The sequence below is a fragment of the Nycticebus coucang genome, chromosome 2 (genome assembly GCF_027406575.1).
Source record: "Nycticebus coucang isolate mNycCou1 chromosome 2, mNycCou1.pri, whole genome shotgun sequence".
Taxonomy (NCBI): domain Eukaryota; kingdom Metazoa; phylum Chordata; class Mammalia; order Primates; family Lorisidae; genus Nycticebus; species Nycticebus coucang.
Window position 1 is genome coordinate 54,838,521 of NC_069781.1, and position 18,115 is coordinate 54,856,635.

Consider the following 18,115-nt stretch of genomic DNA (forward strand, 5'->3'; position numbering starts at 1 on the left):
GTGATACTTCATTTTCAACAATCCCCTATCCTTTTTTGGAATCACTGAGTGAAAATAACATTTTCCTTGAATGCCAATCTTCCTCCCCTTCTCCACCTACTTTTGAAATATAGTAAATAATCAGGAGCTTAACTACTATAAAAAAATCACAGACACTTTGATCAAAATTAAATGACCAGAGTACATTATTTGGACAATAATTTTTAATTCAACTTGTTAATATGTTGTTTAAGATATTGCATCCTCATTTATAAGTGAAATATGTTTGTAATTTCCCTGTATAATAATATATTTTTTCCAGTTTTAACATCAGGTATATCCAGATGAAGTAGAATGAATTGAGGTATTTCTTCTTTATCTATTATCTATAAGATTTGGCATGATCTGTTTCTGAAATTATCTTCTATTTTTATTTATAAATATTGTCTATTTTTTGAGCCTTTGGGGAAAAAAAATCACAGATAGACCTAGGTAAGTGCTTGTTTTGTGTGTGGGGGTAATGTGATGTAGGTTTTAAAGTTGTCATTTTGAGAGGAGGGGAACCAAAGGAAATAAAGTACCTTTCTTAGTGTACATCCTATTATTTAAGATGTCCTGGGCGGCGCCTGTGGCTCAGTCGGTAGGGCGCCGGCCCCATATACCGAGGGTGGCGGGTTCAAACCCGGCCCCGGCCAAACTGCAAAAAAAAAAACCAAAAAATAGCCGGGCGTTGTGGCGGGCGCCTGTAGTCCCAGCTACTCGGGAGGCTGAGGCAAGAGAATCGCTTAAGCCCATGAGTTGGAGGTTGCTGTGAGCTGTGTGAGGCCACGGCACTCTACCGAGGGCCATAAAGTGAGACTCTGTCTCTACAAAAAAAAAAAAAAAAAAAAAAAGATGTCCTAACTTTCCTTCCTTAAATAAATAATAGTCATGTTTCTAAATCAAAAGTATTTATTTCTAGGGAATCTCAGAACTTTACACATTGACTGAAAAGAAACATACCTTTTTTTTTTTAATTAAATCGTAACTGTACATTAATGCAATCATAGGGTACAATGTGCTGGTTTTATATACAATTTGAAATATTTTCATTGAACTGGTTAACATAGCCTTCATGGCATTTTCTTAGTTATTGTGTTCAGACATTTATATTCTGCATTTAGTAAGTTTCACCTGTACCCTTCTGAGATGCACTGTAGGTGTATCAACCCAGGAATGGATCAATAAATTGTGGTGTATGTACACCATGGAATATTATGCAGCCTTAAAGATGGAGACTTTACCTCTTTCATGTTTATGTGGATGGAGCTGGAAAATATTATTCTTAGCAAAATATCTGAAGAATGGAAGAAAATGTATCCCGTGTACTCAGCCCTACTATGAAATTAATTTATAGCTTTCACATGAAAGCTATAACCCTATTACAGCACAAGAAACATACCTTTCATAGGCAAGTGGCAGTAATTGAGATGATCCCTAAATCAGAGAGGAAGGAACCTGTCTGCCCTCAAGGTATATAGTCCTAGAGAAAACCAGCCCAGACTAAATTGTTTTGCTCCCACAATAATGTTAATGAATTAAAACATTTTCTGTGCCCTGGATAGCATCTCTTTAATTTTCTGTTTCTCTGATGTTCTACAGAAATGTTTGTAGCCTCCCATCATTACTAAGAGATACATCTCGTTTTATTGACATTTTGGATGGCTTTATTTTGGTATAAACTACTTGGGGTTAAACACTAACTATGCATTTGGTTTGTAAGTCCTGCTTAAATGACAGTGAAGAGTAAAATGTTAACCCTAGGGCTGAGAAGGTGTATTGTGGACCTTTATAACATTTCTGAATTGAAAAATGGCAATTGTGTTCCTAAATCTTCCTTGTCTTTTATATTCTCTTTAAGATTGGGCAATCTTCTAACATGACAGTATTTTAGTGTCAGAATCCAGCGGAGGAGCTGCGTTTTTAACCTACCTAATGAAAACACTCAACTACTGGGATTAATTTGAGGATTTCCAATCAGCCTTTCACAATTTGTACTACCCTGAGGGGGTTTCTGATAGCTGTGACTTTTGTAGAAGAATGTGAAGTTAATCCAATTTCTATGTTGATTAGTATGTTAACTGTCTTAATTTAGCAATTCAAATTTATCTGCCTATACCAAACAAAAACTCTGCTACAAAACCATGGGAATAGTTGATTTTATTCTTATTGTACTCCTATCCCTTTTCAGGTTCTATAGCCAAATAATGGCATGGAAATTAATTAGGCCCACTGAGGTTGGAATGAAAGAATGAGGTTGGAATGATTCATCGCCAGAAAGTAACAATTTAGCATATTCCAGCCTATAACCAAGATTGAGTTAACCCAGGGCTTAACCTTCCCTGCTGTAGAACTGTATAAATGACCCTGTTGAAAAATACAGATTTTAAAGTTTACTTCCAATTCACAAAATATAACTTATTACCTTTATCCACTTTGTTTTGAAATTTTTTTTGAGAGGGGGGAGGACTTTGAGATTTTTTTATTTTGAATTCTGAAAAGCTTTAAGGGGGCTCTGATAGGTTATGAATCAGTTTCTGCTGTGTTTTAGTAGTGTCTCTACTCATTTTTTATTTTACATTTGCTACTAAATAAGTCTGTTGTCGAATTCTTTATAAAGAATCTATATATAAAATGAATAACTCTTGAAATAATATTTATGAATTCAGATTTTATTTATATTGAATTTCCTTAAGGAGATGTATACATTTTTTTTCCTTTAAGAAACACGTCTTCTTAAAAGCCCTTCCTTTGCTTAATTTTATTGTTTTAGGGTCCAGTACATACAAATGTTTCGGTGGTTTATCTGAACGTGGGTAGTTGGAATCTAAACCAGTTTCTTGATAATGGATTTAAACAGTTTGCTGATGTAATTAAAGTGTAGCACATTAGTGGTGTGTTTCCTTCTGGGAATATCTGAAATTTGATGACTTCTCCCTCGCCGTAGGAATCACTCTCATCCTATACCTGATTATTACAGTTGCCTTTTGACTGGTCGTAACTGCTTCCAAACTTGCTGAGTCTTCCTGTATGCCCCCACACAAGTTACTGCCACAGTAGCCACATGCTACTCTTTTGCTCCCGGCCTTTCTGTGGTTTCCTTTCTTGTAGTGGTGGCCTTCAAGGCCCTGTGTGCTCTGGCCTCACTACTGTTTTGACTCGTGCTGCCTCCTCTCCCTGGAGCTCACAGCAGATGGGCTTTGCCCTGGCTGGTGGTCTTCTAGATTATCTCCGTGAGGGCTGTATTTGTTTGCTGTTACACCTGTAAAAAATCACCTTAAATTTGGTGACTTAAAACAACACAAATCTATTATCGCACAGTTCTGAAGGTCAGAAGGCCAAAGTGGGCCTCAGTGGGCCAAGGTGAAGGTGTTGGCTGGTGTGCATTCCTTCTTGAAGCCTCGGGGAGAATCTGTTTCTTTGCCTTTTTTAGCTAGAGGCTACATATGTTACATGGCTGGTGGTCCCTTTCAGAGCATGCAATTTCCTGACAGTTCTGTCACTGTGTCACTGACACCAAATCTCCTGCTGCCTTGCTCTTACAAGAAGGACTCGTTAAGGACTTTGGGCCCACCTTAAGAATCCAGGAGAATCTCCCTTTTTTTGAGGTCATCTGATTGAGGACCTCAATTCTGTCTGCAACCTTAATTCCCTGTTGTCATGTAAGGTCACATGTTCAGTCTTTGGAGTAGGATATGGGCTTCAGACCCCTGTGCTCAAAACGCACCTTCTCAGGAACGCCTACTATCTAATACCGGAAACTACCCACCCCAGTTCCACATTCTCAACCCTTCCTCCTCCCTTCTGTATTTTCATTTATTCCGAAGTGACTTATTTCTTGCTAACATACTGTTTTTGTTAATTTGTTGTTAATTTGGTCTGCTGTACACACCTGTCATTGCCCATTTATATTCCAATATGCTTCTTCACTGCTGTACTTCAAACACCTCAGCCTGTCCTTAGCTCAGGAGAGCTGCATGCATGATTCTTTACAGATGTAAAGCTTAAATGTTTTTCCCAGGTCTTTTCCTTCCAGGTCTTTAATTTCCCAATGCCCAGAGCTGGATGCCTATAATGGACCCGGGAATGGGGGGAAGGACTTGGGACCCTAAACTCATTATCTCAACTTTCTAACCTCAAAAGCTTTTACTCCTGTCAGCTCTGGAACTGTAAAACCTTAGACTGGCATTGGAGAGACTCTGTGTTTTGTCTGTAGAAGCCATAAAGGGCTAAGAGACAGAAATGTTCATGTTTGCTGCCAAAGAACTTTCTCCCCGTGACTCCCACACTGTGAATGCATTGCCTCTGGCAGCTCTTGGACCCTTGTTAGCCCTAAGGTGGAAAATGGAGATTGAGAAGTCCATAGAACCAGTGAGACAGCTGACATGGTGTGGGATGGGGTGGACAGTTGATGGGGATTCTAGGATTGAGGAAATCCCAGGAAGTTTAAAGCTGCAAACCTTTATTGTTTTAGGAACCACAAAGCAAAAGAAAGCAAACGAATGGCTTATTCCTATAACTGACACAGTAGCCTCTGATTTTAGCACATGGTTTACTATTCTTTTGCTTAATTAAGTAAAGCCAGAAATGTATCCTGAAAATACCACTTTTAGTGATTTGAATGGGAAGGATAAAGCATTTGCTCTAGGAATGATGCCGCTGTCCACTGCTTACCCAGCTCTCTTCTATCAGCTCATCTTTCTTATTTTACTAATTATTTCGAGGGCTTGAGTTCACCAAAGGAAGGTGGTTTTTTGGGCAAAGCTCATGCTTTTTTGTATGTATTGTTTTAGATGGGTTTGGCTTTAAAACTCAAGAGACAAATGTCTTTTGTTCACCTGTAACCTGGCCTTTAGGGAGAGGTTTGTGGGGCTTTGCCCCACACAGATTCTGCCCGGGTGTTGTTCCATTTGAGGTACTGAGAAATGTTTTAGCTGCAAATAAACTAGATAAAAATCATTTTATTCTAGCCAGAACTTTCCAGCCTAAGATCCTGTTCTCACCTCTGGCCATGATTCTTTTCAGAGACATGACCATTTATGTTTGTGTGAACCTTACTAGTTAGTATCAAAACCATTTGTGATCCATGACCTAAGTTATGATGCATTTCTAAATATCTTGTTCAAAATCTTTTTTTTTTTTTTTTTTGCATTTACATTGGCTTTTGCCATTTTCTTGAACTCAGACCCAAATTCCACATGCCACATTTCTATAACCCCGCTGCCTAGATAGAGGCTTAGATTTTGTCTTGGCTTGCAGATTTTTGTAGTTAAGTTGATGTGATGGGTTCTTGAAATAAAAGCAAACAACTTATCACCTAGAAGATCAGTGGTTTCCTCTGTTGTACCATATAACAAGAATTTGGATTTCAGTGGGTGAGGGTGGCTGATGGAGAGTCACAAAATTGAAAAATTTCCTATGATAATTATCTCCGGTTTGAAATACTTGAAGTGGGACTGGAAAACAAGCTATTAAATTTGCACACATTCAGGGAGGTTATTTGCCCTTTCATTCTCTAAAATTTAAAGAAACTATACTTGTCTTTACATATATTTTTGAATTCTCAGTCTATACAAAACCCCTTAAATGGAGGTGGGGTAGGTTTGGATGGGAGCCTTCCAGGCAGATGGAACTACATGAGCAAAGCCGTAAGAGTGGGGTTATGGATTGTTCGAAAGACAAGGAGTGTTTCAGGTTTTTAGGTGCTTGAATAAGTAGGCTGGTAAAGGTAGTTGTAGAGGTTCTGAAATGTCTTACCGTGTTTATAGCCAAGTAGTTTGCATTTAATTTGTTAGTAAGGGAGCTGTTATGGGAAAATCTGAGAAAAGTGTGTAATAGTAGATCAGAATGTGGAGGGAAGGACCTTTTTGGAGGCTGAATTTGATGGTCCAGAGGAGGTGAGGGCCCAGAGCAGGGTGGTAACCTTGGCAGTAGAGGAGCGTGCTCAGATAAGACTGGCCTCAGGTAGGGCTGTGCAACCGCCCTCTCAGCAGGCCTGCTAGGACTTTAACCCAGACAGGTCTGGTGTGCAGATCACGTAGTTTTTAGGACACAGAACCCTTTATTTCCCTTGTGACATTATGCTAAGTAAACGCACTGAGAATTCTCAGAAGATGTTTGTTTTTGGTTAATAGTCTGTTTGGTGGCTGTTTGGAGGTTTGGATATAGTGAAGAAGCTGATTAGTTTGGAAAATAGAGACTTTTCCTTTTCTTTTAGGTGACCAAGAGACCATTGGACCAATTTTACTTGTTGTTTTTACTGTTCCCAGATACAAGAAAATAAAACATTGGCTTCCTAAATTCTACGATTGTAGGAAACTGTAGGTGTTAAAGTACATGGAGGGCTGTTTGAATAAAAACAAAATTCAGCTTAAAAAGTCTTCATGGCTTTTTGGAAGTGTAATAAACTGTGTGATCGTGAAACTTACAGAGAGCATCCCCACCCCCCTGCCCCCCAAGAAAATCCATGTTGTTACCAAACTAACACTTCACCATTGTCTCTTGGAGCCTAGGGAAGGTTTAGAATATTCTAGATTGATCTGTGCTAAAGTGTCTTTTCATAAATTATTATATGGAGAATAACAGGAAGAAAAGTAGTCTGAATTGGCACAATTGATGTCTTGATTAAGAAGAGAACATATATTGAAACATTATTTTTGTAGACTTAAAATTAATGGCTCTATTTTGCTGGAATATGGCCTTTTTTTTTTTTTTTTTCCCTTCCAAAGAGTTTCAGAGCCAGTGGAATCTATAAATAGTGCACAGCCCGGTTGTCTGTGGTAGATTGAGTAGAGCAGAATCGCCTGTCCTTAAGTGAAGGGGAAGTAGCTTTACATTTTTAGTAACTGAATTGTTGGCCAGCATAAAGGTAAGGGCCATGTGAGCAACTTATTTATAACTTCCCATAAAGGTATGTGTCTGCCTCAAGCGGAGAGACTGTCTGGGGTGCTTGAAATGTAAAAGTGCAGAAGAATCATTTTCCGTCTACAGCCTTCCTAGCTAGTTGGTGCAATACAGTGATTGTCCCCATCCCCGGGGCTTTCAGAAAGGGGGATGTCAATAGATTAGCTTATTAGCATCCGCCTCCTATGGTGTAGAAGGGACTGAGGCCATTAGGTTAGAATCTGTGGTTTAATGTAGTGAAGAATGTTTAGATGTTAACTCCTAAGGGTATTCAGGACATAAATTTAGGCTTGGTTTAACCTGTTGGGTGTGGTCTTCCTGTCCTACTCAAGTGGTCAACCACAATTGGGTTCTGGTCAGAATCTTTAATGGGTATAAAGCACTTTACTTTTTCACAGGTTCAGTTCAACTATAAGTACTGTAGTTTCTTTGGTTTGTTTTCTTTTTAATCAAGAACATAGGGTCAGACTGCGTTCTTTGGTTACAGTGGGAGAAGGGAAGAAGAGTAAAAGATTTCCATGGCATCCTGCACAGAGTACGCTAAACCCTTTTAGTGGGTGACAGATAACGGAATCTGTTGTTGTTAGTGTCAGGAGTAAATCACTTACAGCCAGGTTTTACTCTAAGGATAACATTTTTTTAGTTATAAGTAATGTAAGTATGTGAGTAAAAGACCTTTTGGCCCTCATTGTTATTTCTCTATATTCAGAGACTAAGTTTTCTGATTATTACATTGACCATTTTAAAATGCATCTGTGTATGCAGCTAGAAAGTAAACTTCGGCCTTTGTGCCAATATTGTGGCTCTATTTAGTATTCGGGCAAGTTGTAATAAGTGGTAAATGGCCCATTAACTATATTGGAGGCCTCATAGCAGCACTAATTTCAAATCGTGCTGGGTTTACAATTTACATATTAAAAAATGTTCACTAGATTTCGTTCAGGGACAAAGCTGACGTCCTATACGAGCATTACTTCAAACAATCCTATTTATTGGTCCAATTATTTCAATTGAAAGATGCTGGTTTACTGCCTCTTAGTATATGTTAACAACTCTCCATGAAACTGTTAGAGATCAGTTTGAATATAGTAGCAAAACAACCTCACAGGGTTTCGATTCACTTCTAATTTTAAGTCCCAGGATTAAGGATCATTTGTAGTATAATGTAACAGTGTGGGCAAATACAGCTTCTCTTAATGCCCTTTTGATTTTTTTTTTTTGGGGGGGACAGTACTTCTATGCAAAGCAGTCACTTATGAATTGCATGACCGCTTTTTCTCACTATAAAATTTCATTCACATTTCCTCCCTTCTCCCACATCCTTAAGAGGCAGGACAGCCTGCAGTATTTTGGTTCATTTTATTTTATTTTTTAATTTTTGAGATGTGGTTTAAGGTAGTTCTTTAGGATAGATGCCAAGTTAACTAGTTAGTATTGTTTTAAAAATCAGGCTCTTAGTTAAAAATGCTTACATTTGTGTAAGAAAACTACATGTTAAAATGAATTTGGAAAGATTAGATTGGAATTGCCTCAAATTTAATTAAGCCACACTGCATGGACGTGCTGGGAATATCAATACAATCACTGTAAATTTTGTACAAACTGATTTGTTGCATTATCTTGCTCATCTAACATACGGTACTTTTTGTGTCCATATTGCAGACGGCAACTCCAAACTAACATGGCAGTCAGACTGTGTGATGTGGCTTCTCTGCTTAGAAGTGGTTCGTGGGCAGCAGAGCCTTGGACCGGGGTCTGTGGGATTTTTCTTAAATTATGTAGGCTTTTTTTTAGCATGTTGCAGGAGTGCTGAGGCCATACCAAACACTTGAATTCTTCATTTGGCATAGTAATTATTCTTACATTTAACCTACTGTGGTATGGCCATCATTAGGACTTAAAGCACATTGGAATTTTAACTATAGTGGTAAATGTAGCATCAGAACCATGCTCTTGTATGTAACTTTTTATAATCTAAATTAGGATTTAGTTCAGACTCAAAAGAGTGACAAGTTATTTTTTAAAACAAAAAAAGTTTTGGTATGGTCTGAATACTAAGTTACCGTAATTCTTTACATTCTGTTTACTATGTATTTTTTTGGTTACTAAATTTTGAAGTTATTCACATATTCCTGATGCTCCAAAAAAAAAAAAAAAAAAAGTTGAAATTGTAAATCTGGCTGAAAACTATTTGCCCAGTAACTGTTGAAAGAGTTTGCATTCTGTGAACAGTTGTGTTGAGCCTATCAATGGAATATGCATTATTTGTAAAATATAGCACATTAGTATCATTTTATTCTGAGCAGATGGTCCTATAGCTGAGAGATGCTGTAATTTTCAGCTCACACAGCCTACTGCAGCTGTTCACTTGAATGTTGGCTTAGGAGCTCATTCTTGCCACCTGAACATGGAAATAAATGTGCGATTAAGTGAGGAGTGTTTGTTGTCCTTTCTAAATCTTGCTAATTTCAGTCAATGAACACTTTATATTTCAAATGCCATCCCAATGAGCTTTAGTCCAAATCTCACATTTGGGGTTCTCATAGTTTTCTGTTCACACCCTAACTTTTGAATAGCAATTTGCTTTAATTGGCTGTGGTCACTTCTCTTTTTGTAGTTCATGGTTTTCATAACTGCTGGGCAAAGGTTAACCCCAGAAGAGTTTTGCTGTGGGAAGAGTGGTCCACAGTTAGTATCCTACAAACTGGAACAGTTATGCTTTATGAGGAAACCTGAAGCTTCCCTTCATAGTTTCAAATAGGTTTGTTAATTATAAGAAAGCCCATATCTTTAGTTACTTTCGATATTTTAAATAACTGATCTCCAAAGGTTTCTTTGTTTTTTTAATTTACGCCCTTAAGTATTCCCTGAGAGTATGTATCCAAGAAATGTAGCTTGTAGAATACCCATTTCTTTGGAAAGGAAAGGAAGTCATGAAGGGGTTATAGGGTGTTTGGTCTTTCAAAGCTATTCTGGATTTTTCTCCTGTGTTTTTTTGTTTTTAATTTTTAAATCATGACAGCACTGATTCTTGTCCCGTCTGACCAGTCTCAGTCTGTCCTGTGCTGCCTTCTACACACAGACTGCTACACGTCTCTTGGCAGTGGAGATTTCTTCCTATATGTTTCTCTGCTCATGTGTTCTTTTATTTTTCTTAGGCAGTATGCTTTTTAAAAGACAGTTTTTTTTCCCTCTTGTAACCCTCTTCACCTTTACTTTGCTTTTTGTTTTTCCTTTGCCTTAAATTCTTTGCCTTTTCCATGTTAAAACTTCCCTAAAACTAGCATCCCCTGAATTCAGAATTGTCAGTTTTAAGTAGTTCTTTGTGGAGCTAAAAGACATATTGTATGAAATGAGAAGGATAATCTTTTCAGTGATACTCTGATTTTTGGATTCCCCCACAGTCTCGACTCTCCAAAATGATAGAAATATTGGAAAATGCTTTTGGAAAATTGGGGGCATTGTTTGTGACTGTTTTGCTCAAAGAGCATGAGATTGGTTTTTAGGAAACTAGATCCAAAATTGCTAAGTAAGTGATTTTTTTAGAGTAGCCTGAACAGTATTAGGTCATTTTCCCCAGCTCTATTATTTATCTGGTATTTGGAGGTTATAGATAGATATCTTACTGCTTGAATTTTCAATAGGCTTATGTGCTCAAATGAAAATTTCTTCATCTGAAATTTGGGCTGGTTTGTTTGCAAAAGTTGATATATTTGCATAGTTGTTTTGGTGGACTGGATAGATTTTTTTTCTCCTTAAAATCAAAGTCAAGGCAAAATGCGATATTGAATTGTTTGGGAATTTTATTTTGATGCTGTAGATCAGTTGCCTTGTTGGTGATCTTTAGATGCCAAGGTTGACAAGAATAGCCTTTTAAGACAGATAAAGTATTCAAAGCTTCATTCCCAAATTATCCTATAAATCCTTTTCACTCCCTAACATAAAACATTTATTTTTTTCTTACCAATGGTAGAGATACAAGATTGTCAATCAAAAACATTTTCAATATGTAACCAAAACAGTACATGTTGACAATTTTATATTTTTTAAAGTGCATTTGCTCCTTGATTTTTAAGTTAATAGATGTCTGTCAGTTTTAGAATATTGAACTTCTTAGGCTAGCTGAAAATCTCTTCAGCATCAGGTCATTTTTTTTTTTTTTTTTTTTGGTAGCATGTTAAGCATACTTTTATTTCTAGTACAATTTTTTTTTTATTTCTAGTATGATTTTTTTTTTCAGGGTACAATTCTGTGCCCTTTGGCATACTAAGTTTTCTCATCTGTGAATGCTGCAGGTAAGTAAGGGTATGTAAATAAACCCAGAATTTAAGAAATTCTAGAAAGTGTTTAAGATTTAAATTATGCTTATGTGCATGTGTGCAGTATGTATATGAAAGTATAATTATAATCTTAAGTTGAATAGCTTAATATGAAGTAAAAATCAGTGTGGGTGTTAATGCTTTTTGTTGAAGCTTTTTGTAATTTCAGCAGAATGACTTGTGTTTAGTGACAAGTGTTTAAATTCTTGGATGGAATCTTTAATAGGTTGCGAAATATGAATTCTGACATTTCTTATTTTCTCTGTTTTTAGCAGGTAATTGCTGCCATGGAAACACAACTGTCTAATGGGCCAACTTGCAATAACACAGCCAATGGTCCAACCACCATAAACAACAACTGCTCCTCACCAGTTGACTCTGGGAATACAGAGGACAGCAAGACCAACTTAATAGTCAACTATCTTCCCCAGAACATGACACAGGAAGAGCTAAAGAGTCTTTTTGGGAGCATTGGTGAGATAGAGTCCTGTAAGCTTGTAAGAGACAAAATAACAGGTATGTAGTTTTATATAAATGACTCATTTTTAAAGGATTATGTTTTAAGATAGGAGAAAATAATAACTTTACTACTTGTGAATTGTTCAGTGCTATGGTTTTATACATCTAGATTTTCTGTTACTATGTCAGCAATTTGAAGTTTAGTTTTAAGTTTTTTAAAGCATAAAATATTTTTGGGGCAGTGTAAATTTCAACTGAACTTCCATGGAAAATGTTTTCAAAGTGTGCAAACTTGTGTTTGGGGTGGCACGTGTCACATTGATCTTTATTTTTTAATTTTCTGAGCATATGGGATTTACCAATTCAATAGCGATAAGTAAGAATACTGTGTTTGGGAGAGGGGCAACAAATCTCTTAAAATGTCCTTTAAGTATAGTCCTTCTGCTTATAACATATGTGGTAAGGGAAATGATAATATTCATATTGTCAGTGTGTAAACATTTACACGGATATAATTTTAATGTAATGAGATCTTATGTTCTGTTCCCTAACAAGGAAAAGGAAAAGTACAGTATATGAATGCTCTCTCTTATTACAAAGATAAGAATGAAAGTCTTCATGACTTGGCCTTAATGATGGTACATTTTGAATATTAAGTGGTAGAAAATCTCCTTAATATTTCTAAAGATTTGACTAAAGTTTAGAGGGCACCAAAACCTAATTGTTAAGGGGCGTGTTCTTGGGATAATGCTTCTTTATAGGAGTTGTTTTCAGACACAATGTATATCAAGTTACAAGTAGACAGACCCAATGGCTTCTTTATAATAATTTTATTAAATTTGGTAGTAGTATGTATCAAATTGCTTTACATGGCTTAGAACCCCAAAACATAAACCTGAATGTTTGAAATGAGTAAAAGATACTTACAAAGATGTTATGGAGAACGAGACCAGGGGTCTGAGCCCATTAACAGTCCTGTGACCTTGGACACGTTAGCTCTTGACTGTAGGTTTTCATTGGTCAAATTAGTTAAAGGGCAGAGGAAAAAGGGGTCATACTAGGTCACTTAAGGTCATTTTTGATTTTTTCTGAAATGATACGTTTTAACTGTTCTATTAATCAAAACAGCATAGCTTATCCTCTCCAGGGTCTCTGAGTGTAGTTCTTAGAGCTACATACGTATTTCCTCAAACTACAGATTGAAGCTCAGAGAGAACTTAATCATTGAAATCAAGTAACAGCTTTTTGTCATCCATCTGTACCAAATAATTATATTATTTCAGCTAATTACATTGCAGAGATGTTCACTTTGCTATCACGAAAGTTCTTATTTTCTTGAACACTGATAATTAAATGGATGAGATTTTTCAGTTTCTTTAGCAATGTGTCAGCATATGGGAAATGTATAGAGAAATAGTTTTTAATAAGTTAGAAAAGGTAGAGAACCAGTGGCTCTTATGTCTTTTGTCCTGACATTAAGTTTGTATATATATAAATATGAAATATATATTTAAAGCAAAACAACATCCTTTACATGTGGATTTTGCAATCTCTTTGACATAAATGATAAAATGTGATAAACGGCATGGAGGCTGTGGACATAAATGATGTGATATCTGGGTTTATTGCTTAGTAGCTACCCCTTCCACTTAAGAAAAGTGCTTGAACAGAGCGTAAAGTTACATGTTTTGTTTTACCAGGAGTAGTACATGAAAATATTAAACAAGTCAAACATCATTTGTGTTAGGTGATCACCGTAGGAAATATCTCACAGATTTTTATCATTCTTTTGTGGTCAGTCTTCGAATATGCTCTTCTGTGAACCTTTTTCTAGAACTGTATGTTAAAAAAATGAGATAAATTTGAGATCTGCATCTTTAAATTTTGCCTCTGTGGTTTTAGTGTAGTGGACCATGGTAGAAGAACCCCACACGGGTGATTTGAGATACATAGTTAGATACTGAAAAGCTGTGTTAGTGTTTATTACCCATTTCCTTTACCCACTGACCCCCACCCATTACCTCTTCATTGAGAGTAGGGGGATAATGGAGATTACGAGTATAGTAAAATTTCCGTTAAAAATATTTGGTAGGTTTGAACCATTCTGAGCCAGAGCAAGACCTTATCTCTAAAAATAGCCAGGCGTTGTGGCAGGCCCCTGTAGTCCCAGCTACTCAGGAGGTTGAGGCAAGAGAATCACTTGAGCCCTAAGAGTTGGACATGACTGTGAGCTATGACTCCAGGGCCCTCTACCAACGGTGACAAAGTGAGACTCTGTCTCTAAAAAAAATAATAATAATAACAATAAAGTGTGATAAGCAAGTGGAGTATCCCAAAATTCCATGAGTAGGCATGAGTGTCAAAAGATTCTCTTTTTAATGATGTATTATATATATTTATTATTTTTATATTATTTATATTTTATATATGTATTATTTTTATTATTTTTATATTTCTTTGGAGACAGAGTCTCACTCTTTTGCCCCAGGTTAGAGTACAGTGGCATCTTTATATCTCACTGCAACCTCAGTCTCCTGGGCTTAAGCGATCCTCCTGCTTCCCCAGTAGCTGAGACTACATAGTCACGCCATGATGCCTGGATGATTTTTTTTTTTTATTTTTTTTTTGTATAGATCAGGTCTCTCTCTTCCTCCAGCTGATGTAGAACTTCTGATCTCAAGCAGTCCTCTCACTCTGCCTCCCTGAGTGCGAGGATTGTGTGAGCCACCATGCCCAGCCATAATTGTATGTTTTTAATTGCCACATAAAAATTGAACATACTTAGGGGTTACAATGAGTTTTGATACACATATACATTGTGTAACGATCAAGCAGGCTATTTGGCATTTCTGTCATCTCAAATACTTATCATTTCTTTGTGGTGAGGACATTCAAAGTCCATTCTTTTATTTTAAAATACACCATACAATGTTTTTAACCATAGTCATGCTTCTGTGCAGTAGAACTCCAGAGACTCTATACCACTAGCCAGTCTCTTTCTTCTTCCCTCTCCCTCCTCTTCCTCAGTCCCTGGTAACTATTATTTTACTCTCTACTTCTGTGAGATCACCTTTTTTTATAGTTTGCATATGATTGTCATGAGGCATTTGTCTCTCTGTGCCTGGCTTACTTTACTTAACATACATTCTCCAGATTTATCCATGTTACTGCAAATGACAGGATTTCATCCTTTTTTTGTTTTTGTTTTTTTTTCTTTTTTGCAGTTTTTGGCCAGGGCCGGGTTTGAACCCACCACCTCTGGTATATGGGGCCGGCGTCTTACTCCTTTGAGTTACAGGCACAGCCTGGATTTTATTCTTTTTTATGGATAAAAAATATTCCATTGTGTATATTAGTACATTTTCTATATTCATTCATCTGTAGGACACTTGAGTTGACTCCACGTCTTGTCTGTTGTGAACAGTGAGGTGATAAACACGGAAATGCAATGATCTTTACACACTTATTTCTTTTAGGTTTATACTCAGTAGTGAAATTGCTAGATTATAAAAATAGTTCTATTTTTAATTTTTTGAGGAACTTCCATATTGTCTCCCATAGTGGCTATATTAATATGCATTACCACCTACAGTGTATAAGATGGAAAGATGCTTTTTAAACTTCTTCTTATGAAGCAGTCATAATTATTCCTTAAAATGAGTGTTCCATTGACACACAAGTTTGAGGATGCTGCACTCCACAGTTGACTATTAAAATCCACACTGCCGATCATCAGCAGATTAAGAACAGTAAAAATTCTAACAGTAAAAATAGCTGTTTGATTTATAGTTCTCTGTCTTTATTTGGTCATGGAACTTATTCAAGGGGCTGTCTTTCTTATACAAGGTTTCTACTAAACATGTTGCTATAAAAGCTTTTGAAATTATTTATTAACTAGTTATTAGACAATTTAATATGAAATTCTTCCCTATCCTGATGATATAGCAGTAAAGTATGAGCATGTTTTATAAAGTGAATGTACATAATAATGAGGTATAAATTTAAAAATTTGATAGGCAAATCTAAAAACAAGGCACCCCTACTTTTGATTTGGTCCACTGACATCATATTTATAATATAGGTTAAAACAGCTTTTAGAGGGAGTTGGCCTCATTTAGCTTCAAACATACACTGCCTTAGGTGTTTTTTTTGTTTTTCATTCTGAGTTTAGTAATAAATATTTGTATTGAGCAAAATAGTCTAGTAAATGGTAGCTATTTAAAACCGGGTTTTGAATGGTTGTACTCTGCAAAGTAGGCACACTTACTAAGAAGTACCATTGAGATAGCTCTAAAAAGGTTTTGAAAGAACTTGTGAAGATTTCTTGTGAGGTTTCTCAGTAGAGATTTTAGGGGCAGTCCAGTTCTTTGGTCACTTTGTAATTATTCTACTTTACCTCCTGCAGAGCGGTTGGGTTGGGTGAGATACTCATACTGATTTTATAGGATCATGGGCATTAATTGGGTGATAAGAAAACTCTGGAGTCACTCTTCAGGAAGAAGACTTGAAATATCTCATTTTTACTTTCTTTTATTATTTTTTTTTATTGTTGGGGATTCATCGAGGGTACAATAAGCCAGGTTACACTGATTGCATTTGTTAGGTAAAGTCCCTCTTGCAATCATGTCTTGCCCCCAGAAGGTGTGGCACGCACCAAGGCCCCGCCCCCCCTTCTCTCTCTCTCTGCTTTTCCTTCCTCCCCCATAACCTTAATTGTCATTAATTGTCCTCATAACAAAATTGAGTACATAGGATTCATGCTTCTCCATTCTTATGATGCTTTACTAAGAATAATGTCTTCCACTTCCAGGTTAATACGAAGGATGTAAAGTCTCCATTTTTTTTTAATAGATGAATAGTATTCCATGGTATACATATACCACAGCTTGCTTAGTGCTGAATTAGGAAAATATATCTCAGGTATAAAAATATCCAGTTAGAAAAGTGTGTACCTTTTTTCTAAGTCCTTGAAGAGTCTAATTTTTAGGCTGTGTCAGTGTTAGCAAATTAATGTCACTGTTTTGAAAGAGTGAATATTAGGAAAGTACATTAAGAAACGTCTTCAGTAGCAAACACAATAATCTACTCCCTAGTCTAAATTCTATTTATTATTGTTTGTCAGGCCCTCTCTTTGGGCTCCTGCCCAACTTGCAGCCTTCTTCTGATCTATAGTTGTTCATCATGAGGAGCTACTGCTGCTTGTCCAGCTCAGCTGACATTGGCCTACCCCTTTGAGTTCTTAAATGCACTTCAGAGTCCTTGACACCTGCTGATGCTGCATTCTACAGGAGTGAAATGAATTTCACGATTCAAAGAATGAATAATGGAGTTTTAGAGCCAGAAAAGCCTGAGAGGTGACCTTAGGCCACCCTATTTTCCCTTCTATCAGGCTCAGGTTTGTGAAATGACTAGGCCAAGGCCACCCAGCTATGAAGTGGCAGAGACTGTAATCCTGAATTTCTGATTTCTTTAAGCCTGAGACCAATTAATGAATTTATAGTGAGACATACAACTTTTACAGAGTTACCCAGGAAGCATTTTCTGCTGAGTGTTATCTTCTCTGAAAGAAGAATGGGAGATTTTTAGAAGTCAAGGACTGAAGGACACTAAAAATGATTAAGAACATCCACATTTCTCTACAAACATGGTTTTGACTTGTGTATTCTAGCCCAGTGGTTCTCAAATCTGGCTGTGCATCCTCATCTGAGGGATTTTTAAAAAAATACAGATTCCTAAGGCCTTGGGAATTTGTTGTCAGAGAGTTCTCCAGGTGATTTTGAAACCCAAGAAGTTTTGAAAATCACATAGCTTATTATTATTGTTTCAGAGTATTACATGGGTACACACATTTTGGTGTGTACATTTGCTTCTGTATGTCTTAAGTAAAAGCTTTGAGTTGCCCTTCACTTAGAATATGTGCATTTGGCCAGTTAGGTGTGAATTTACCCTTCCTCTCCTCCCTCCTCCCCCCTCCTTGATTTCTGTTGAATTTTACTTCCATATGAGCAACTCAGTGTTGTTCCAATTTAGTATTGAGTACACGTCCTGTTTGTTTTCCTATTCTTGCCACGTAGTGTTTCTTAAAGCCTGGCGTCACTAGGATGCAGTTGTGGATTTGGTAGGAATGCAGGTTCCTGGGCCCTGTCCAGATCTGCTGAATAAAAATCTGTGTAAATGTGGCCTAGAATGTTCTAGTTTCCAGGAGTTATCTATGTCTTTTCATGAAGATTTTGCAGGGAGATGGAATTAGTGTCTTTCATGTGTACCTGAATTCTGTCATTGGAGTGGCAATTCTTTGAAAGTTTCAAATGCTGCCCTCTCCTCAGCATTGGCCTCTGATAAATTAATTCCTGGGGTTCGGGACTAAAGATGTTGAGTTGAAAAGTCACTAGACTGTTTTCTTTACCGATTCTCAA

The 18,115-nt window shown here is 36.8% G+C and overlaps 1 protein-coding gene across 13 annotated transcripts in view; it reads left to right on the forward strand.

Moving 5' to 3' along the window:
• ELAVL2 (ELAV like RNA binding protein 2) overlaps positions 1–18,115 on the forward strand; it is a 172,592-nt gene that overhangs the window by 79,974 nt on the left and 74,503 nt on the right. For 7 of the 13 annotated variants that reach the window (XM_053572986.1, XM_053573021.1, XM_053573030.1 and 4 more), the window contains 2 exons: positions 8,584–8,674; positions 11,513–11,756. In XM_053572986.1, coding sequence (XP_053428961.1) covers positions 8,603–8,674; positions 11,513–11,756 — 316 coding nt within the window. In that variant the 5' untranslated portion in view covers positions 8,584–8,602. The remainder of the gene's footprint in view (positions 1–8,583; positions 8,675–11,512; positions 11,757–18,115) is intronic. The other 6 variants (XM_053573014.1, XM_053573064.1, XM_053573070.1 and 3 more) reach the window with 1 other exon arrangement.